Source organism: Leopardus geoffroyi, chromosome D2, assembly GCF_018350155.1.
Source record: "Leopardus geoffroyi isolate Oge1 chromosome D2, O.geoffroyi_Oge1_pat1.0, whole genome shotgun sequence".
Taxonomy (NCBI): Eukaryota; Metazoa; Chordata; class Mammalia; order Carnivora; family Felidae; genus Leopardus; species Leopardus geoffroyi.
The window spans coordinates 17,685,630-17,706,992 of NC_059334.1; the positions used below are offsets into that span (position 1 = coordinate 17,685,630).

At 58.6% G+C, this 21,363-nt stretch overlaps 1 protein-coding gene and 1 long non-coding RNA gene across 2 annotated transcripts; both read left to right on the forward strand.

Annotated features, from left to right (window-relative positions):
- Positions 1 to 3,551: 3,551 nt before the first annotated feature.
- Positions 3,552 to 14,151, forward strand: AGT (angiotensinogen). The gene is made up of 5 exons (XM_045437404.1): positions 3,552 to 3,607; positions 6,145 to 7,006; positions 10,593 to 10,860; positions 12,704 to 12,848; positions 13,599 to 14,151. The coding sequence occupies exons 2-5, from the start codon at positions 6,175 to 6,177 to the stop codon at positions 13,788 to 13,790; spliced, it is 1,437 nt and encodes a 478-aa protein (XP_045293360.1). The 5' UTR covers positions 3,552 to 3,607; positions 6,145 to 6,174; the 3' UTR covers positions 13,791 to 14,151.
- Positions 14,152 to 14,381: 230 nt separating this feature from the next.
- Positions 14,382 to 15,765, forward strand: LOC123576493. The gene is made up of 2 exons (XR_006701432.1): positions 14,382 to 14,981; positions 15,116 to 15,765. It is a non-coding gene; the product is annotated as an uncharacterized LOC123576493 (long non-coding RNA).
- The last annotated feature ends 5,598 nt before the right edge of the window (positions 15,766 to 21,363 follow it).

Genomic DNA, 21,363 nt, shown 5'->3' on the forward strand with positions numbered 1-21,363 from the left:
CCAGCGTTGGCCTCCCTTCTGCACCCAACACCCGTGGGGAGGATGGGCGATGAGCCGTGGTATGAGGGCAAAGGGGGGTCTCATTGTCCCAAGGAATGTCCCTCCCTCGTCTGGCATGGCTGGAGACCACCCTGGAGGGCACGACGTCACTGCACTGATTTGAGGTGCATCGGTCAGATGGATCAGTTAGCAAGCCTGACTGGTCCGGAGCCCGTGGAGCGTGTAGGGTGTGCATTCTGAGGGCCAGAGGCAGGGGGTCCACAAGAAGAAGGATGCCCGCAGTCACCCTGAGAAGGATACATGGGACAGAGATGGATGAGAGCAGATACATGGCCCGACACATGGCTCAAGCCCAGGGTTTGGCAGTGGCTCTTGGTAGCTCAGAGCCCTGAAGTCCCATGTGCGAGTGGAGAGTTCTCCAAAGAGGAGCATGTCAGTACCATCCTGGCAGCCCAATCTTATGGGGACCCTGCTCTTTAATGTCAGTGAAGGAAACTCGTGCCCGTCGGCAAGAGTGAGCTGATTAGCAGACTGCCCTCCGAGACCTGGGATGCTCCATAGGCAGGAGTCTGAGAGCTACTCAGACATCTGGTCACCTCCTGATGCAACGTGGGGGATGAGTAGAAGGGGGGGGGTTGCATTAAAGGGGAGAGCCAGGACAGAGACCACACAGGCTGTGGTCCTGTCGCCCTACCAGTCCAGGCACCAGAGGACTTAAGAAGGTTAAAAGAAGGTGCTCTAGGGCATAGTTGGTAGTCTTGGGAGGCCCCTTCCGGTTCTATGGTCCCATGATTCAGCTCTTCATGCCTTAATTTACCCACTGTTTGGGGCCATTTTGAAATAATACAGTAAAACCTATTTTATACATATTTTGGGTTCAGGGACCCTTCCCCAGACTTCACTAGTTTAATAAAAATGTGTGCACTATGGTTTGTCTAGACAGCAGATGTCCTCCTGCCCCTGAATACTGTGAAATATTTGCTGTCCTTTGGAGAGCTGGGCTAAGACTCATGATCAGAAATTGAACTTCAGGGGCGCCTGGGTGGCTCAGTCGGTTAAGCGTCCAACTTCGGCTCAGGTTATGACCTCGTAGTTCGTGAGTTCGAGCCCTGCATTGGGCTCTGTGCTGACAGCTCAGAGCCTGGAGCCTGCTTTGGATTCTGTGTCTCCCTCTCTCCCTGCCCCTTCCCCACTCGCACTCTGTATCTCTCTGTCTCTCAAAAATAAACAAGCATTAAAAAAAAAAAATTTTTTTTTAAAAGTCCGGCTTCATGGCACTCCTCTGCTTAGACATCTTCAGTCCCTCCCTCTTGTGGCATCGACTTTGACCTCTGAGCCGGTGTGCAGCCTCCAACCAGTGTCCTTTCTTTCCATATCACTCTGTCACACGCCCCAGACCTGGAGGTGCATGTGTGTTTCGTCTTGGGCGGTTGGCTCCGATCCTGGAGAGTTTGGCCTGAAGCCCTGCATCCGGGGACACCCACGAAAGACTCGGCACCCTCGTGGTCCCTGGGGACAAGCACAGGAAGCAGCGGCAATTTTCTGTCACCCCTGCCCTCCCCTGTAGCACCTTAGGGGTGCAGGCGTTCCCCCAAACAGGCTCCACGCTTCCCCACCTCTGTTCCCATCGTATAAACCTCTAAAATCCCTTCCTCAGCTTCTAAGTCCAGCTTGTTTACCCTTCAAGGCATGACTGAAATGACATTTCTGCCTGAAACCTTCCCCAGTTTTAACGGATTGTTCCCTGCCGTGATCTGAACGCTCTTTGTTGGTGCCTTTCCATCTGGCTGTATCATTGCTGGTGTCTAACCATCTCCCCAGCTAAATCACGAGTCTCTAGAAGGTGCTTCTGCTTGGTCGTGCGTTCCTCCCCCTGCCCGTCAGAGGGCCTCTCATGGAGCAGGTGCTAAAGGCTGCCTGAGCTGCTCAAGGCCATGGGGTCAGATGTCACCCCCAGGCTGCCCCTCCTTCCCCTGCCCACGGGGCCTCCAAGAGCACTCTTGGGGCCTCTTTGAAGCACACCCCAAACAGGGCTCCGTCAGAAGGCTTGGGTTAGGGGCGCCTGGGTGGCTCGGTCGGTTGAGTGTCCGACTCTCGGTTTTGGCTCAAGTCACGAGCTCATGGTTTCGTGGGTTCGGTCCCCACTTGGGACTCTGCGGACAAGGCGCAGCCTGCTTGGGATTCTTTGTCTCTCCCTCTCTCTCTGCTCTCTCCCACTCGCGCCATCTCTGTCTCTCTCAAAATAAATAAACTTAAAAAAAAAAAGAGAGAGAGAGAGAGAGAGAAGGCTTGGGTGGCTGGCCTGGGGTTGCCAAGCCTCAGGGCAGAGACACATCACACCCCTACGTGGGACGCTCCTGTGCTCCGGACCTGCGGCCCCAGTGCAGGAAAACTTCAGTAAATGTGTAACTCGATGGCATTCCAGCTCATCCTGTTCAGCAGTGAAAGTGTGTTATCGATCACCCTGACTTCCTGGAAGGAGCCCCTGCATGAGAGTCGCTCTGGCGCCTGTCCCCCAGCCCGGGCTGGCTGCCTGAGGCCCCCCACCCCCACTGCTGGGCCAAGTGATGTCACCCCCCCCCCCCTCCTCCCCAGCCTGGGCACAGAACGCTCTGGGAACGGCGCCGTCCCCACCCCTCCCGTATAAATAGGGCCTCCGCGGCCCTGCCAGGGGAAGAGGCTGCCTCTGTTTGGGGGAACTAAAGGCGGAAGGTAAGCTGGGAGGCCCTCTCCTTACACACCCCTCCCTGTCTCTCTCGGGGCAGCTGAGTCATATGCAGGGAGGAGAAGCCAGTGCGGGGCCTCTGTGGGGAGGTGAAAAGAGCTGCTGAGGGCAAGAAGCCAGGGGTCCCTGCAGCACGGGGACATCACCATGCTGCCTTTCCCCTCCTGTCACAGCAGACATCCAGACGTGGGGGCTGTCCTCTCCCTCAGCACACCCCAGCTCCCATCAGAGGAGCCGTGCCTCCCCGGCAGAAGGGAAGAGAGTGGCCGGGTCCTTCTGCCGCCCATGAGCGGGGCTGGGGCCTCAGGGGCTGGCACAGGAGCAGAGTCATGGTGGCCTAGAGTCCCCTGGGTCCCCTGCCAGCAGAAGGAAGAGCAAACTTGCGGTGCAGGTGGCGGAGCTGGGGGAGGCGACTCCCCCAGCTGGGGGAGGCTGACTCAGTTGGCCCCCGGGGGCCGCGTCCCCCACGGGGCTCGGATGAGGAGTGGCCGGCGTCTGACTCCCCGCCCCTCCCTCGAGGCAGCGCCGTCTCTGCGTTCAAGGCTGTGTTCTGGGCACTCATCACGCGGTACCCCCGAGCCTCGGGTGGCTCAGCCGTAAAATGGGACAAATGGCAATGCCTGGCCTTCCTTGCTCCTGAACCAGGGCGTAGGTAAATCAAAAGAGCTCAGCTAACGTGAGAGTGCTTTCTAAACTTTAGGATAAACTAGAAAGACAAAGTCTTATTGTTTTGTTCAAGAGGCACTACAGATCGGTGCTGAAGCGTGTGGACTATGGCGTCCGGGAGTTGGTGGGGGGTGGGGGGGGGGGAGGGCCTGGGTTTGAATCCTAGTGTCCTGTGTGGCCTAGAGCAAATCACCGGACCTCCTCTGCAAACCAGCGGTAAGTGCTCCATTTGACAATGATGTCCCGAGTACCTACGAGGTCCCAGGCGCATTTCCGGGACTGCGGTGTCTATGCATCAGCGAACAAAACCGAGCGAGGACCCCGCGCTCACGGGGTTTGCTTTCATGTGCAAAGGGACAGAACTGAAAACGGAAAAATACACAGATACATGCTGCAGAGGGTTACAGGGCGATCGGCGCTAAGGGAAAAGGAAGTAAAAAGCAGGATCAGCGAGCCCAGAGTGTCGGGCGTGGCGGGGGACAGTTGCGGTGTGAAACGCGGGGTCAAGGAAGCCTCAGCAGGATGAGACGAGTCTATGGAAAGCACTAGAACACCGCCCGGCAATGATAAGCATTGTATTAGTGTCGGTTGCCGATCTCACCATTTCATCAGGCCACGGAACCACGAGGAGGAGTCGGGATACCTGGAGGAGGGGAGGGGAGAGGGAGGCTGAGGGGGAGGGTGGTGGAGGGGGGGGAGAATCACAGGCTCCTGCTGTGTGCTGACTTAGGACCAGCCGGGGCAGCAGCAACTGATCCCAGCTGAGAGCAACGACAGTGATCCATGAAATTGCTCCCCACCCCCCCCCCCCGACCCCCAGACGGTGCCGAGACGAGACGGTGCAGGAGGGGTGGAGCAGGGAGGGGGCTGTGCTTACCTGCCTGGCCCCAACCCTGGACGGGGTGCCTGTTACTTGCAAGATTTCTCCGGCACTCTGCTTCCACAAGCTTTCCTGATAACTCAGTGTGGTCCAGCTTTTTTTAAATTTATTTTTTTTTGAAGGGGTGGGGAGGGGCAGAGAGAGAGAATCCCAAGCAGATTCCATGTTGTCAGCGGGGAGCCCGACTCGGGGCTCGATCCTACGAGCCGTGAGATGGTGACCTGAGCCGAGACCGAGAGTCGGACGCTTGACTGACTGAGCCGCTGGCAGGCTGACAGCGGAGAGCCCGACGCGGGGCTCGAACTCACGAACCTCGAGATCCTGCCCTGAGCCGATGTCGGACGCCCAACCAACTGAGCCACCCAGGTGCCCCTGTGTGTGCTAGTTTTGTGTTCCAAACTGGTTTACCGCCTACCCTGGGGCCAAGAGGCCTCCAAGAGACCGGCGGTCTGGTCCACGTTTGGTTTTCGAGGGGAAAACTTGCAGCCAGGGGCGCGTGAACCTATGACTTTGCTTAGGGGCCATATCAAAGCCCCACAGACTGGGTCACTTAATAGAGATGTTATCTCACGATTCTGGCGGCTACCCATCTGAGATGAAGGTGTCAGCGGGGCTGGCTTCTTCGGAGCCTCTCTCTTTGGCTTCTAGATAGGTGGCCATCCTCAGTCTGTACAGTGTCTTCCCTCTGGATGTGTCTGTGTCTTAATCTCTCTCTTTTTTTTTAAGTTTATTTATTTATTTTTGATGGCGGCGGGGAGAGTGCACAAGCAGAGGGTGGGGCATAGAGAGAGAGAGAGAGAGAGAGAGAGTGAGAATCCCAAACAGGCTCCACACTGTCACCATGGAGCCCAAGGTGGGGCTCAAACTCACGAACCGTGAGGTCATAACCTGAGACGAGGTCAAGAGTCGGACTTAACCGATGGAGCCACCCAGGCGCCCCTGCATCTCCCCTTCTTAGAAGGACACCAGTCAGATTGGAGTAGGTCCCACCCCGATGACCTCATTTCACCTAAATTACCTCTTTATGTCTCCAAATATAGTACATTTTGAGGGACTGGGATTTCAACAAACAGTTTAAAACATTTTTTGCCTTAATATCATGATACGTTATTGCTGAAAGTGGTCCCTTAAACACCAGCTTGAGGGTTTCCGTATTACTCTCTATTAAACATATAATTATGGATGGAAGCAGAAGATCACTGATTAACATAATGTAAAAGTAATACCAGCCACTCATATATCCTTGGAGAGAAGTGCTTCCAGTATTTTGTGAAAACGCCTGTGAACATTTTTCCTTGATTTCACGGACGATTTCCTATTTCTGTTTAAACTCTCCAGAGGTCTTAATCCCAAGACATCCCCACCGCTATAAAAATTAGACAAAACAACCGGGGCGCCTGGGTGGCTCAGTTGGTCGGGCGTCCGACTTCGGCTCGGGTCACGATCTCACGGCCCGTGAGTTTGAGCCCCGCGTCGGGCTCTGTGCTGACAGCTCGGAGCCTGGAGCCTGCTTCGGATTCTGTGTCTCCCTCTCTCTCTCTCTCTCTCTCTCTCTCTCTGCCCCTCCCCCGTTCATGCTCTGTCTCTCTCTGTCTCAAAAATAAATAGACGTTAAAAGAAAAATTTGAACATTAGACACAACAAAACACGAAGCCCACCCCAAAATCAGCCCCGTGAGAGCGCAGCCCAGCCCACAGCGGCGTTTTGCACCTGCGCGGTGTCTTCCCCAGAGCTTTGAAATTTACCACTTCTCTTCGACGTGTGTAGACTCGGATAGATTTCTCCTGGACTGAACGATCGCAGGGAATATCGGAACGGCTAAAAGTCTGGCTAGAGTAGAACTGTCACCCTTGACAAGAGGACATTTTTGCAGGGTCCGCGGAAGTGAGTGCCCCCGTCAGCGATGGCTCCTGCTGGTGTGAGCCTGAGGGCCGCCGTCCTCTGCCTCCTGGCCTGGGCCGGCCTCGCCGCTGCCGACCGGGTGTACATACACCCCTTTCACCTCCTCGTCTACAGCGAGAGCAGCTGTGAGCAGCTGGAGAAGTCCAACGCGGAGGCGGCCAAAGAGCCGACCTTCACACCGGTCCCCATTCAGGCCAAGACAACCCCTGTGGACGAGGAGGCCCTCCGAGAGCAGCTCGTGCTGGCCACCGAGGGGCTGGAGGAGGAAGACAGGCTGAGGGCGGCGAAGGTGGGGATGATGCTCAACTTCTTGGGTTTCCACATGTACAGGATGCTGAGTGAGTCGTGGAGCACGGCCAGCGGGGCGGCCATCCTGTCCCCAACGGCTCTCTTTGGCACCCTGGTCTCTTTCTATTTGGGCGCCCTGGACCCCACGGCCGGCAGACTACAGGCGTTCCTGGGCGTCCCCGGGGAGGATCAGGGCTGCAGGTCCCGGCTGGATGGCCACAAGGTCCTCTCTGCCCTGCACACCATCCAGGGCCTTCTGGTCGCCCAGGGTGGGGCCAGCGGCCAGCCCAGACTCCTCCTCTCCACGGTGGTGGGCCTGTTCACAGCCCCCGGCCTGAGCCTGAAGGAGCCATTTGTGCGGGGCCTGGCTCCCTTTGCCCCCGTCACCCTCGAGCGCTCTCTGGACTTGTCCACGGACCCAGATCTTGCTGCCGAGAAGATCAACGCGTTCACGCAGGCAGTGACGGGGTGGAAAATGAACAGCCCCCTGTCGGGAGTCGGCCCGGGCAGCACCCTACTTTTCAACACCTATGTCCGCTTCCAAGGTAAGACAAACCCTGCGGGTGGGGTGGGCTCTGCCCCCGGGGCCGGTTCCAAAGGGTGACAGTTCCCTGCGTCTGTGGCTGTAATGCCCAACATTTCAGCTCAGCAAGGGTCAGGACTTGGAGAAGGGCAGGGCGGCGCATGTGAGGGAGTACCCAGGAGTCACTCTCGAGGAGGCGGAACTATCGGCCCACCTACCTGCTGCCCTACTGTGTGCAGCTACTAAAGTACATCCTTCTACTTTTCTCATTCAATCCCCTGGTGGTGTGGTGGAGAGGTGTTACTGCCCCTAGAGGACAAAACAACAACGCGGTGGCCTCCTCAAGAAAGCACAGGCACGAGCGGGTGTCCCAGGACCCAAGCCCCCACCTCCTGGCCCTGGGGCCCAGCTCTATGCTCAGGAGGGAGGGGTTCCTGTCTTTTGAGAAGGTCAATGTCCATGCAAACATAGCCCATTTGTTTGCTTAAATCCCTTTCATGTTGGGAGGGGCCGTTACTCCCTCCTGCCCCGCAAAAAAAATCCCTACGAAGACAGTTCGCTCATTCGATATATAATCACGGAAGAGGTTCACGTGCAAACTCCCCGAGTTGGGCGTCTCCGAGGGGCCAGGCAGGAAGAACGCACAGGTCCCGACCCCAGGTTGCCTATTCGAGCCTCAACAGGGCAGCTAGGTCCCACAGGCGAATGCCCAGGCTACAGAGCTGCAGATAAAAGCGCCCGAGGAAGGTATCTGGGGGGAGGGGCTGAGCACCCAGAGGAGGGAGGGTCACTGGGCAAGAGGACAGAGGCCTGGGGGCGGCTCGGGGAGCGGGGCTGCAGTGGAGAAGAACAAACATGCGAGCAAAGGCTAGCGCGTTCGGGGCCAGGAACCAGGGCAAGGGCGGCTCTGTTTGGCCAGAGCTGGGAATGAGCGAGCGTGGCTGGCGCAAGGCGGGGCCGGAAAGCCGGGCCGGGTTCTGACTTGGAATCTGACGTTGGGAAGGCTGGCGGGTGTCGGAGCGGGCAAAGCGTTCTGTTCAGAGGTCGCCCAGGCGGCCTGTGCCACGTGCACTGAAGGCAGGGTGGGTGGGTGGGGGGGGGGGGACTCCCGGGAAGGCTGCTCAACGGGGCAGGCAAACCCTCCCGGGAGGACAGGCTAAGGTAGTGGCTCCACAAACTGAGGGGCCAGGGAGGGTGCGTTTGCGAGCCAAGCGAGCAAGCAGCCAAACCAGAGCCAGAGAGAGAGAGAGAGAGAGGTTTAACAGAGCATGGCTACTTTCTTACTCTGAAAACATTCTGGAAGCCTGTAAACCGCAAGGGGGAAGGACCTCCAGCCTGTTCTGGGTGCGGGAGGAAGATTGGCAGACCCGGGAATGCTCAGGTCCCAGGGCTCACAGGTCGTGGGAACAGAGTCCAGCACTGGGGCCATCCAGCTGAGCGGGAGGGCCGGGGGGGGGGGCGCCACACCCCACGGAGGACAGAGGGGACTCGTGGGCTCAGCTCGCCATTCCTAAGAGGAGCCCCAGGAGGAGAGCTCACTGAGGAAGTCGTGCCCCCAAAAGGCGAAGCTAGAGAGCCGCAGGTGCCAGAAACGGGGACTCATTCTGGAAAAGCCCCCGTGCACGTGTTCACATGATGGGGCTGGACAAGAGGGGAGCGAGGAAAGCCACGAAGAGAAAAGCAGAACCGCGCTCAGGACTCCGACGCCCTGGGCGGTCACCCAGCCCCACCACATCCCCCCTTCTGATCTCCCTCCCTGACCTTTCTGTGCCTCAGTTTCCACCCAACAGAGATGCACCTGTCGGCCGCGGCGCGTCCACTTACGTCTTGGGAGCTCTGTGTTCCCCTTTGGCAATGACGTTCTATTACCGTGACCTGAGCGGAGGTCAGGTGCACGTTCCCAACTGGCGAGCACTTGGGGGCTGGGAGCCCGCGAGCTCCAGGGTGCCCCCTTTGCCCAGGCCCTGCTGTCATCCCAAGCTGGGTGCTGGCCCTGACAGGTTCCACGACGCCAGCTGACTTAACCTTGAGGGATTGACTTAACCTCTGGACGAGGACGGTGTGCTGTGCTTTTCAGATGAGCAGACGGGACCGGGCAGCCGCCTCCGGTGCGGAGTCTCACGTCTTTCTGTCTTGGTGGGAAAAGAGTCAGTCCTTTCTTCCCCTGAACTAACGAGTCCCCTGCCAGGCCTGGGGGAGCCTGGGAGGAAGGACACCACGGCTTGTCGCTCCTGTCTCCCCAAGGCCCGACTACAAAGGGGGAGGGAGAGGCTGGGTCTGGCGGTCCCTTCTTGCCAGACCCAGGCCCTGGGAAGGCACCCTTGTCCTTCCAGCCCCCGCCCCTCCACTTCGGAGACCTCTGTTCCCAGAAAAGGGAGCCGTGGCTTTTGAAGCTGCCTTTACTCAGACCCCCAGCTGCTCTGTGACAGACTCACCCTTACCCTCCCCTCATTCCCCCAGAAACAACCCTGACGTGGGCCACTCACGGTGACCGAGGAGACTTGCAGGGGGGAGGGGCTGTGCCAGGGGCTCCGGTCACAGGGAGGCCCCCAGGGACAGGGCCTTCGGCAGGCGTCCGTCCTGTCTCCCAGGACAGCTGAGCCAGGTGGCAGCTCGGTTCCGCCACCACGTGCACAGCCCTGCGGGAGCGAGGGCACCAGAGAGGGTTCACCGCCCGCCAGCGAGGCCCGGTGCCAGCTTGCACGGAGCGCCTCTGCGTCCGGGTCGTAGGGGTGTCCCTGGCAGCACAGGGGCCCGAGACATGTAGCCTTCGTGACAGGAGGTGTGTGCTCAGCTCCGCGTCCTAGGACTTGAGAAAGGGAGTCTTTGTCACGGGCGGCCCTGCTCGCGGGCTGGAGAGCGAGCGTGCACTGGGGGCGTGTCGGGCCGTGACCCTATACTGGATGACGCGGTGATGGTGGCTACAGGTCACTGCACGTCTGTCCAGACCCGGAGAATGTACGGCCCTGCTGTCAACCACGGGTGCTGGGTCATGACGATGTGTCCGTGTCGCTTCATCAGCGTCAACGGACGTCCCGCCCTGGCGGGGGTGTGGGCGGGGCGGGAGGCTGTGCGTGTCGGGGGAGTGGGGGGGGAGGGGACACGGGAAATCTCTATACCTTCCTCTACCTTTTGCTGTGAACCCCACAATTGAATTTGTCGAGAAAAAAAAAAAAGAAAAAGAAAAAGAAAGTGAGCACGGCAGCCCACAGGCTTTGGGCCAGGGCAGATCTGGGGTGAGTTAGTCACTCAGTCGTGGTGGAAGGTGCCTCCATGCTCCGCCTTCCTTTGTGGGCCTTAAGGCGACAGGTCTAAAGTCCCAGGGTGGCACCTGGCGGGTGCAATGTCTTCACCGCTGGCGGCTGGCGTCACCGCGGTGATCTCGCAGGAGGAGGACTTGAACGGGCCCCTGGGGCCGTGGGGCTGGTGATGCGCTGGGCGGGGAGAATGCCCCCCTGCCCGGGCTGCGCCTCGCCTCCGGGATCTGCCCTCCAGGCCTCGCCCCCCCACCCCCCCCACCCCTGCTCAGCGGCACCCGGCCCCGAGCCCACCCGCCTGCCCCTGCCCCAGCTGACCTTTCCCCTCTTGTCTCCCGTCCGGGTCCGCAGGAAAGCTGAAGGGGTTCTCCCTGCTGGAGGGGCTCCAGGAGTTCTGGGTGGACAACACCACGGCAGTGCCCGTCCCCATGCTCTCGGGCACGGGCACCTTCCAGCACTGGAGCGACGCCCAGAACAACCTCTCCATGACCCGCGTGCCCCTGGGCAGGAGCGCCTGCCTGCTGTTGGTGCAGCCGCAATGCATGTCGGGTCTGCACCAGGTGGAAACCCTCAGCTTCCAGCACAACTTCTTGACGTGGCTGCAGAATCTCTCTCCCCGGTACGGCTCCCGGGGAACTGCCGGCACCTCTGGGGCTGCTCCCCCTGGAAGCGGGGGGGGGGGGGGGGGGGGGGAGGGGAGGCGGGAGGGGGTGTGGGGTGAGCAGGGGCGGGCCGGGCGGCCCCTGCTGTTCTGGGCTGGAGGGCCTGGGCATCCCCCCATCACCCCTCCAGCCATCCACTGACGTGGCTCTCGGTTTACCGGCTTCTTCCGGGAGCACGAGCCGGGAGCACGCCTTCCTCGGGCTTGTGCTCACCTGCTGGTTTTGGATGCCCGCGTTTCAATCTGCCCCTTTTGAATTTTTTTTTTTTAACGTTTATTTATTTTTGAGACAGAGAGAGACAGAGCATGAACAGGGGAGGGGCAGAGAGAGAGGGAGACACAGAATCTGAAACAGGCTCCAGGCTCTGAGCCGTCAGCCCAGAGCCCGACGCGGGGCTTGAACTCACGGACCGTGAGATCATGACCTGAGCCGAAGTCGGTCGCTTAACCGACCAAGCCACCCAGGTCAATCGCCCCTTTTGATGCCACCCCCCCAGCCCCGCCCCCCCAACACACACAATCAGCTGCAAACCAAGAGCTTTTGGGGGGCCGACTTCCCAGAAGGGTTCATACCCCTCCGAGAGACCCGGGGGAGGGGCTTTTTCTCGAAGATGACCTTGACCCCACAGGCCCCCTGGTTTGCTCCACTCCTGCGGTGGGGAAGAAAGCAATTCTCCGCTGGGGGCACTACACTTGACCTACCACCCAGGCGCAGGGCAGTGGGGTCCGGAAATCTGCCCCGAGACAGGCACTCGGGGAGGGGGGGGGGCAGTGGCCTCCTGAGGTCAACTCTCCTTTCTAAATCATTTTTGGTTGTGGTGGGTGGTAAACGCCTAACATTTACCATGTGACCCATCTTTTAGGTACACGGCTCAGGGGCACGGAGCACATCCACACTGTTGCGTGGCCCTTACCACCACCCATCCCCAGGATCTTTCCCTCTTCCCAGACTGGAACTCTGACCCCATTAAACACTAACTCTCCATTCCCCCTCCCCCCGCCCCTGGCCGCCACCTTTCTACGTCCGGTCTCTGAATGTGTCTATTCTAGGACCTCAGAGGAGTGAAGGCATACGGTATTTGTCCTTTTGTGACTGGCTTATTTCCCTTAGCATCTTGTCCCCAGGGTTCACCCACGTTGCAGCCTGCGTCAGAATTTCCTTCCTCCTTGAGGCTAACATTCCATTATACGGATGGACCGTGCTTTGTGTATCTTTTCATCCATCAGTGGACACTTGGGCCGCTTCCACCTTTTGGCTATCGTGAATAACGCTACTAGGGACATGGGTCCACTGTCACCTCTTGTGAGGGTTTGGTACGTCCCTCACATGGATGTTTGGAAACATCCATGGGCTCTCAGGGATGCCAAAGGAAGGTCAACTGAGCTGATGTTAAGGAACGTGCCCACCACTGAGAGTGACAGGACATCCCTCCTATCTCTCTCTCCCCACCCCCACCCCCCCCCACGGTGGGGGGTTTCTATGTCAAGAACACCACTGAAAAAGGTAGCTAGTAAGACAGGATGCATTATTTCAGAGAATAGCATTTTAAAGTTCTCCAGGTGATACACCTTCAGTGCAGCCAACCTAAACCCAGAATGGAAGCGTAGACTGTCCACAAACACCCAGAGAGCACCGCTGTTAAATGTATGCCCTTCTCACCGTATTCCCAAGGACACGGAAGTTTCTTGTTACGTTTGCTGCTGACAAACTTTCCCCAAGATGGCCTAGCCGGGTGAGGGGGGCCCAGGGCCTCACGGTGGGGGCCACCGGGACCTCCCTAAGTGTGTGTCACCCTCCCAGGGCCATCCGCCTGACCATGCCCCAGCTGACACTGCAAGGCTCCTATGACCTTCGGGACCTGATGGCCCAGGCCAGGCTGCCCACCCTGCTGGGTGCGGAGGCGAACCTGGGCAAAATCAGCGACGACCAGCTCAGAGTCGGAAAGGTACCGTGCGGGAGGTGTCTGTGTCGGAGTGGATTCCGTGGGTTCGCAGGGTGGGAGGCGTGGACAGGAGGGACACAGGGGGAGCTCCCGGGAGGCGGGTAGGGTAGGAGAGGAGAGCATGGCCAGGTAAGTGTGCACCCAGGGTGGGAGAGAAGTGACCAGAGCCTTCTAGGGCTTTCTGGGGACAGGTGGAGAGCAGCGAACCCTTCCCCACCATGTGTTCTATGGCTCTGCCCAGCCTGGCCTAGCCTCAGCGTCCCTCCCAGATCCTACAGCAGGGCCAGGACTTGGGCCACGACAGTGAGTGCCCCTAGGCCCAGTGCCAGCCCTGCCAGAGGGCCACCTGCTTCAGGGAAACGCTCAGCGGTAGGCAGACTGTGGCTCTGCTGCCTGGAATGACGCACCTCTGCAGTGGGGCCGCCTGGATGCTCTGCTGGGGAGAAGAAGGGCTGCAGTTCTGGCCTTGGAGACCACTGTTTGGGGGGCACGAGCCCCTGTGCTACGTGAGTGGGATGAACCGAGCACAGGGGCCCGCAGCCGAGGGTCCGGGGTTTTGCCCTGGATGGCAACAGCAAGGTGGGAAGTGGAGGGACTCTGGGGAGGAGCTGTCAGGTGGGTTGGGCCGAGTGGGGGTCGTCTACACCGAGGGGCGGGGCGTGCACGGTCTGGAGAAACGCCCTCCAGCGACAGCACTACACAGCTGGGCCCCGAGGGCCTTTGGGAGCCGTCCCAACACCTGCTGCCTTGCAGGTGCTGAACAGCGTTCTTTTCGAACTAAAAGCAGACGAGGGAGAAGAGCCCACGGAGTCCGCCCAGCAGCCTGACGGGCCCGAGGCCTTGGAGGTGACCCTCAACAGCCCGTTCCTGTTCGCCATTTATGAGCAAGACTCCACCGCCCTCCACTTCCTGGGCCGCGTGGACAACCCGCTGAGCGCGGCGTGAGGCCTGGGCCGCCACGGAGCCACGGCTGTCACCGTGAGCGACAGGCATACAGTAACGCCGATTTGTCACCCGTCTTCCACTTTTCCTTCCAGTGAGTCAGTGCGGAACGGGAAGGAAGCTGTTTCTCCCTGGTAAACGTGGCACTGTGTATCATGAGCAGCGGAACCTTTGGGAAGAAGGCCTCCCGGGTTCTTAGGTTTATCTTGGGCCACGTGAAGGGGGGGGGGGCGGTGCCAAGAACCAGAGTTTATTAGCACAGGACGACTGTTCAGGAAAAAGTGCGAACAGACTTAAAACCGGTTCGTGAAACCAAAAACTGCTTTCCTTTTTATCAGAGAACAGAAATCGGGCTTTAAAATTATACAGTTTTCGGGGCGCCTGGGTGGCGCAGTCGGTTAAGCGTCCGACTTCAGCCAGGTCACGATCTCGCGGTCCGTGAGTTCGAGCCCCGCGTCGGGCTCTGGGCTGATGGCTCAGAGCCTGGAGCCTGTTTCCGATTCTGTGTCTCCCTCTCTCTCTGCCCCTCCCCCGTTCATGCTCTGTCTCTGTCCCAAAAAATAAAATAAACGTTGAAAAAAAAAAAAATTTAAAATTATACAGTTTTCATGGCCCTGGGTTTATACTCGGTTACGGAATATGAACGCACGACCTGTGTACGGTCTCCACAATGCCTTAGTTTTTTGTTGGTTTCTTGGTTGTCTTCCCCAGGATGCTGTGATCTTGGAAAAACACAAGCGTCTGAATTTGTGTTAGAATGTTAATACCACGGCTGGTCATCCCTTGCGTTCTTAATAAACGTCTCGCAACAATACGCAAAAGAGGAAAATTCTTTTCACTCTGCAGCAAAACAAATACATGCCATTTAGCTTAACAGACCGTACAAATGCTAAGTGCGTTCAAGGGCTTTGAGCCATATTTTGGATGGAACTTCCCTGGAAGGTGTGGGCCGGTACTTGGCCGTCATCTGGAGAGGTTTTAGATGATGCTTTATTCTGGACGCTTCCATCCCTAAATGGCAGATGGGCATGGGGGGGGGGGGAGGCGCCATTCCCTGACATGCAGCTGCGAAGGAACGGGGCAGGTGGGCACCTCTTCCTTTCTGGGGACACAGGGTTGGATCGCTGCTCCCATCGCCCAGGGACTGGAAGACAGAGAAACGAATCCTTCCATCTGCTGAGTGTCTCTGCGCGGGTTAGACGCCCGCGTTCCTAAGCTCGGGCGGGGACTGGGGAGGAGGTGGGCCCCCGGAGGCCCACGCTGTTGCTGGTAACAGTGGAGAGGCTTCCTGATGTGCACAAAGCCCCGTCTCCTCCTCCCTCCCACAGCTGCTGAAGTAACCAGGCAGGCTCCGTAATACGGTAACCACCGACGACGGCTGCTGGACAGTCACTGGGGGGTAAGAGTGGGGATGACGATTTCAAAGGCGACCCAGTTCTTGCCGGTATGCGCGTTCAGAGGCGTAAGCAGAAGCATCCCGTGTTCTGCTTGAGCGGTGACTGCGCTGCCCACTGGTGCCCAGGGCCCGCCCACCCCCCTTCCTGGGCTTCGTAGCCACAGCCCAGGGCGCTGGGGCCAACTGAGCACGTGCTATGAGAGGCAGGCCTGCTCCTCTGATTGAGGCTCGGACTGAACAGGGACACAGAACAGGAACGACGCCCTCCACGCCCCAGTGTCCCCCTCATGTTCCCAAGCGCCCTGCCAGACTGGAACGCAGCTCCCTGCTCTGATGTCAAGGTCAAGGGGACAGCTGGTTCCCCCCCCACCCCCCCTGCCCTTCTGTGGCAGTCGCAGGCACATGAGAGGCAGCATTGGTGGGTGCTCGGGAACGTGGGTGCCAGAGATGGGCGGGCTGAGCAGGAAGCCCAGATCCAACACATGCTGGGACCCAGAGCAGGGGACATCACCCCTCTGGGCCGCGCTGCCCTTCTGTGTCAAGTGGGAAATACCCGAACGAATAAAAGAATGACAGCAACCATGTCAACGGCAGTCAGTCCACAGTGAAGTCAGGACCTCTACCCTGTCTGAAGTCCTGTTCCATAAACGTACAGCAGGCAAAGGGTCCTCCCCTAGAGCCTCCGGAGGGAGCACTGCCTGGCCAACACCTTGATTTTGGCCAGTGACAACCATCGTTGACTTCTGGCCTTAGAGCGGTCAGGGAATAAACTTGTGGCAATGTGCTATGGCGGCCAAAGGCAACACTCAGGCACGTCTCCTATCCGGCACCGCTGGGGGACCCTCAAGGCTCTCCCCCCACATTCCAACCTCTTCAAGAGCTGATGGTCCCCCCATCCATTAAAGAGGATCACTGGCCATACAGGGACCAGCTGGCACCTGGGGGGCGGAGGAGGTGAAATGTCCCAGGGGAAGCTTCTGGGAGGGGCCTCGAGTTCGCAAACCCCTCCCTGCCTTTGAAGCTGCGGGTGAAGATCTCAGTGCCTAGAGACCTGCCTCCCCTTCCCCAGATCAGCCTCTGCTCCCTGACCACACAGGGGCCCCCGCCGCATGGCACACAGCTATGGACGGCTGCTTTGAGGCTCTAATGCGCAGCGAATGAGCCCGGGCAAGAGTTTCCCCGCAAACATCAGTACCTCACCTGGTGTCAGGCTGAGCGACAAGGGCCCCGGCGGGACAGACACAGCAACAGCACCCGTGCTTTGTTTGGTCGCTTTGATTAGGCAGCAGTCCAGGAGCCCTGTCGAACTGTGGGTGTCGCTGGGGGTCCCCCTGTTCACTGCTGGCAGGGACTCTGTCCCCCCAGCCCCCCGGCCCAGCCCCGCTTTCACCTGGGTTTACCTCCCATCATGCTCTGCCCTCCCTGGGTCTCTCTTCTCAGAGGTCCAGCGGGGGGGGGATGGGGGGGGCAGCAGCTGGCATCCAATTCCTCGCTGGTTTGGGCTTTTGGAAACGGCCACTGGATGCCAGGTCTCTGGGGGGGGGAACTGGAAGTTGAGGAAGCAGGAACGCGTTAGAGAGTCACGACCCAGGGCGCCGGGATGGCTCAGTGGGTTGAGCATCCCACTCTTGATTTTGACTTGGGCCATGATCCCAGGGTCGTGGGATCGAGCTCCACATTGAGCATGGAGCCTGCTTGGGATTCTCTCCCTCTGCTCCTCTTGCCCACACGCTTTCTCTCTCTCTCTCTAAAGAAGTAATAAGCACAATCAGAGTCTCATGACTCCGTGTGGCCCTTGGTGCAGAATCTACAGCCCCACCCAGAGCCATCCTCGGCATCTGCATTGTCACCGGGAGCCCAGGAACGCACGCTAGACTTTCGGGTCAGGGTTGAGGCTGGCCCGGAATCTGCGCTCCCAGCCACAGGCTTCGAGAAGAGCCAGGGCCACAACCGGCAGCGCCCCGTCTTGGATTCCCACTCTCAGGGGGATGCCACGTCTTCGATCTGAACCGGAGCCGTGGCAGTTCCCCCCGTGAGTCCTAACACGACCGCAAACGAGAAACGGCCCATCTGTGTGCGCGCTATGGGTTCAGAGCCGTTCCTCCCACCCCGTCCCAGCACCTCCCTCTCCGCGCGGACACACACTTGTGAGGTGCCCAGGGCCAGCACGGAGCCCCAGGCGCCACCACCGACGTCCTCCTGATTCGTGCACCGTGGTTTTGAAGTCGTCCCCAGTGACCTGAGACAGCACCGTCCCGCTGCAGCTGGGGGAACAGAACACGGTGCGATCCTAACTTCGTTTCAGAAAGCGACTGGCCGGGGCGAGCGTTATTTCTCCCATTTCTCCCACCGAGCAGGCTGCTGGGGCTGGAGCAGTTGCTAGGAGTACGCAGTACCTGGTTGCCAACGACCCCCTGCTGTTCTTCGTCCTCGGCTCTTTTATAAACTGGGAAGTGGGTCAGGATGTTACCAGGATACAAAACACCACCGTTTGGCAGATTACTTAACGCCAATATGTTAATTCTGGGGGGCGGGGGGGGGGGGGTCTGTTTCTCTGAAATCTTTCCTCACTAAGTTCCAAGTCGTCCTGGGCTTGCAAAGCGCTTCCCCGGAAGGCCGGGGAATGATTCGGCAGCTCCCGTCCCCTCCGGCCTCAGGTTTCTGCTCAGGACCTAGAGCTTCCCACGGCCCACCCACCCAGGACGCTCACCAGATCCCGAACCTGTACTGAGTTCAGGACCTGAACACGACTTTTGCCGGATCCGCGCGGCGACCCCCAACCCGAACAGACACGAGGCTGCCGAAGACAATCCCGCTTCAGAAGCTTCGAGTGTGAAGCGTCCTCTCCTTGCTGCGGAGACACCGACGTGGGTGACCCCCAGGTGCTGTTCGGAGCCCGCTGGGACGCCACATGGCACGCAGGATGCAAACCACTTTGCCTTTCTAAAATCTGAAAAATTCTAGGCACCGAAACACGTACTGAAGGTTTGGGACAGGTTTTGGACTTGGATCATCCCGTGTGGATTGGTTTGTCTGTTTGGTTCCTGATAGAATTCACTTTTTTTAGCGCAGTTTTAGGCTCCCAGTAAAACCGAGCACACAGTAGTTCCCATATGCTAATGATAGGTTAGATGTCCGGTGTCCTAAAAATCCTGTGTGCCCCACCTGTTCATCCCCCACAACTCCTGCCACCACTCGTCTTTCTTGGTCTCCGTAATTTTGCCTCTTCCAGAAGGCCGTAGAGCTAGGATCTACACGCAGCCTTTTCGGATTGGCCTCTCTCGCTTAGCAATATGCGTTTAAGATTCCCCCAGATGTTTTCATTTCTTTTCAGGACGGAACGACATCCCATTGTCCGGATGGACCGTTTATTTATCCGTCCATGAAAGACAACTTGGTTGTTTCCAATTTGGGGCGGGGGGGTGGGGGGGTGGGCAGTGATGCGTGTGTAGGTTTTTGTGTGGACACAGGCTCGCCATGTGGTTTTTAAAGCTGCAGGACGAGCAGACGTTCTGGGTGCCCCTGAGAGGCTCCCACAAACACCGCGGGTGGTGAATGTCAGTGACTCGTAACACTTCGGTGGGGGGGCGGGTCCCACAGCCCACCTCCCTACATTCCATGTTACTCTACGCTTCCGTGGAGTTACCTGCAAAGTTACCCTCTGAGGCTCGCTGTGAAGCTTTGTTAAGCGGGTCCAGACCAGCCTTTGGCTTAGGCCAATCTGGTGCCGCTCCTGAGGCCGATCCTTCTGAGGGCGCCACTTGCGGCCACTGTCAGAGCCTTTCCATCCTGCCAGCGGGAACACGCCGGGGTCCCCTGAGCCTGGAGGATGATTCCAGCCGCTCCTTTCTAGGACTGCTTTCCTCGCCTTGATGGCCTCCTGCCCCACCAGCGGCTAACCAGCACCCGGCTATACAAAGTGAGCCACCTTCCTCTCCATACTCTGCCCCCCAAGGTCTAGACTCCTTGCCCCACCTCCCCACTCCAGACTCTCTCAAATCAGAGTCACCGGCTCCGGGTCCCCCTGTGCCCGGGCCTGGACACTGTCCACACACAGCCCACCTTGTTTCCCTTCTCTCTGGGATCCTACACTGCTCTTGTCCAGCGTCCGCACGGTGCCGTTTCAGACGCCTGCCTTGGTGTTCAGTTGTCTAAGGTGGGAGAGAGATTCAGGTCCTCGTTACTGGGTTACTTCACAATCAAAACGCCACCCCAAAGATCAAGAACACAGTTCAGTCCAACATTGACGAGAGCGAGGGAAAGAGGAGAGGAGAATCTGGATTGTTCTGGGACTCTGTGTGACAGGGGCGACGGGGCGAGTGGCGCGTGGAGGCATTTCTCAAAGTCACGGGAAGGTGTGACTTCCCTTGGTCCAGACCGGCCTTTGCCGCCATCCGCCAGGACGTCCGGCGGCTCTTCAAGAGTGGTGGGCAGTGCCGGGGAAGGCTCGCCCAGGCCAAAGACAGCGTCCCCTTCACAGCTGCCTAAGCTGAGGTGGTGGGAGGAGGACCAGGAGAGGCCTGCGTCCTCTCAGATGGTGGAGGCTCCATCTGGGATGTCTGGTGGCTGACGAGGAGAGATCTCTCTCACGGGTGATGATGCCGCGCGCTGACAACATGAACGGTGCCTTCAGGTAAGAACCCCCAACAGGCCTTGCTTCAGAATCCATCGTTAGCTCGGGGCGCCTGGGTGGCTCCGTCGGTTGAGCGTCCGACTTCCGCTCAGGTCACGATCTCACGGTTTGCGGGCTCGAGCCCCGCGTCGGGCTCTGTGCTGACAGCTCGGAGCCTGGGGCCCGCTTCGGATCCTGTGTCTCCCTCTCTCTCTGTGCCTCCCCTGTTCCTGCTCTGTCTCTCAAAATAAATAAAAACATTAAATTTAAAAAAAAAAAAAGACTCTACCGTTAGCTCGACATCTGAAGTTCGGCACCATTCTCCGGTTCTGAAACATGAACTTGGGCGGGAAGGTCAACGGGAGGGTCACGTGGATGCCCATTATCGCACCGCCAGGGCGGCTGCTGTCCTTAAAGCTCGACGCTGGCCTCCTCCATGCCGGAGGTCCGGGGCTGCCCTGCTTTAGCCCGCGAGGCATGCAGACTCAGGGGCCCCCTTTTCCACAGGCAGGTTCGTGGCTGAGTGGCTCTCACAGGGCAACTCCAGAGTAGTTCCAGGGAGCTGCAAGGAAATACTGGCAAAGAGCCCCAACAGGACACCGGGGTGTGTAACTGAAGAAGCTCTAAAATCTGCTTTTTTTCTCTTCTTCCTGGACACACAGCTAGACCCATTTCCAGCCCCTGGAGCGTGCGGAGCTCTCCCCGGCGGGGCCGCGGCCCCCCCCCCCCCCCCCGCCCCCGGGTGGCCCTCATGTCCTTTTCCTTTCCTGGTTGGCTGCAGCAGAGGCCAAAATGGTGGGCCCCCCAAAAGGTCCGCACCCATGCCGGCCCCTGGAATCTGTGCATGTGACCTTACTGGGCAAAAGGACCTTTGTAAATGCGATGAAGTTGGGGATCTCACGACGAGAGCCTCCCGGATTACGCAGGTGGGTCCTAAATCCAAAGGCAGTGCTCCTGCAGGAGACAGAGGAGGAGACACGGAGAAGAGCAGGAGGCCGCGTGAAGGCCGAGGCCGAGTTGTGCCATCATGAGCCGAGGGACACCTCGAGCCACGAGAAGTGGGACGGGCAAGGGGGAGAGGAAGTGTGGCCCAGCCGACACCTGATTTGGACTCCGCCTCCAGAACCAGGAGGGAAGAGAATTCTGTCGTTTTCAGCCATCCCGTTTGCGGTAATTTGTTACAACAGCCACAGGGAACTAACAGGAAGTGACCCCCCGGGGGGGGGGGGGACACGGAAGCCACAGGATGGAGGTGGCGCCTTGCAGGCAGCCTGGGTCCCTGAGGACTGTGTGGAGCACCCCCACCCACTCATCCCCTGCCTCCCTGGCACCACATGACCAGTTGGCCAGAAAGACTCCTCTGCTTGAGACTTTTAGATTCTGTAGGCTATAAAGTAAAACACTATTATAGTTTTACTGTAAAAATGTATTATTCGTCTTCATAAACTTTGTTCCATTATGACTCTTCAAGGCAAAGCTCAGAAAACACACGTTAAATGAAGGAGACGTTCTGGGGAGCCAGGGATAAGTGTTCTGGAACGTTCTGCTTTTTACTAAAGGTTCTTGTT

Bases quoted from the DNA above. Each gene is read 5' to 3' on its own strand.
- AGT (XM_045437404.1), top strand. From the start codon at position 6,175: ATGGCTCCTGCTGGTGTGAGCCTGAGGGCCGCCGTCCTCTGCCTCCTG. The intron at 7,007-10,592 runs GTAAGACAAACC...CCGGGTCCGCAG, and splicing joins CACCTATGTCCGCTTCCAAG to GAAAGCTGAAGGGGTTCTCC. The intron at 10,861-12,703 runs GTACGGCTCCCG...TCACCCTCCCAG, and splicing joins CTGCAGAATCTCTCTCCCCG to GGCCATCCGCCTGACCATGC.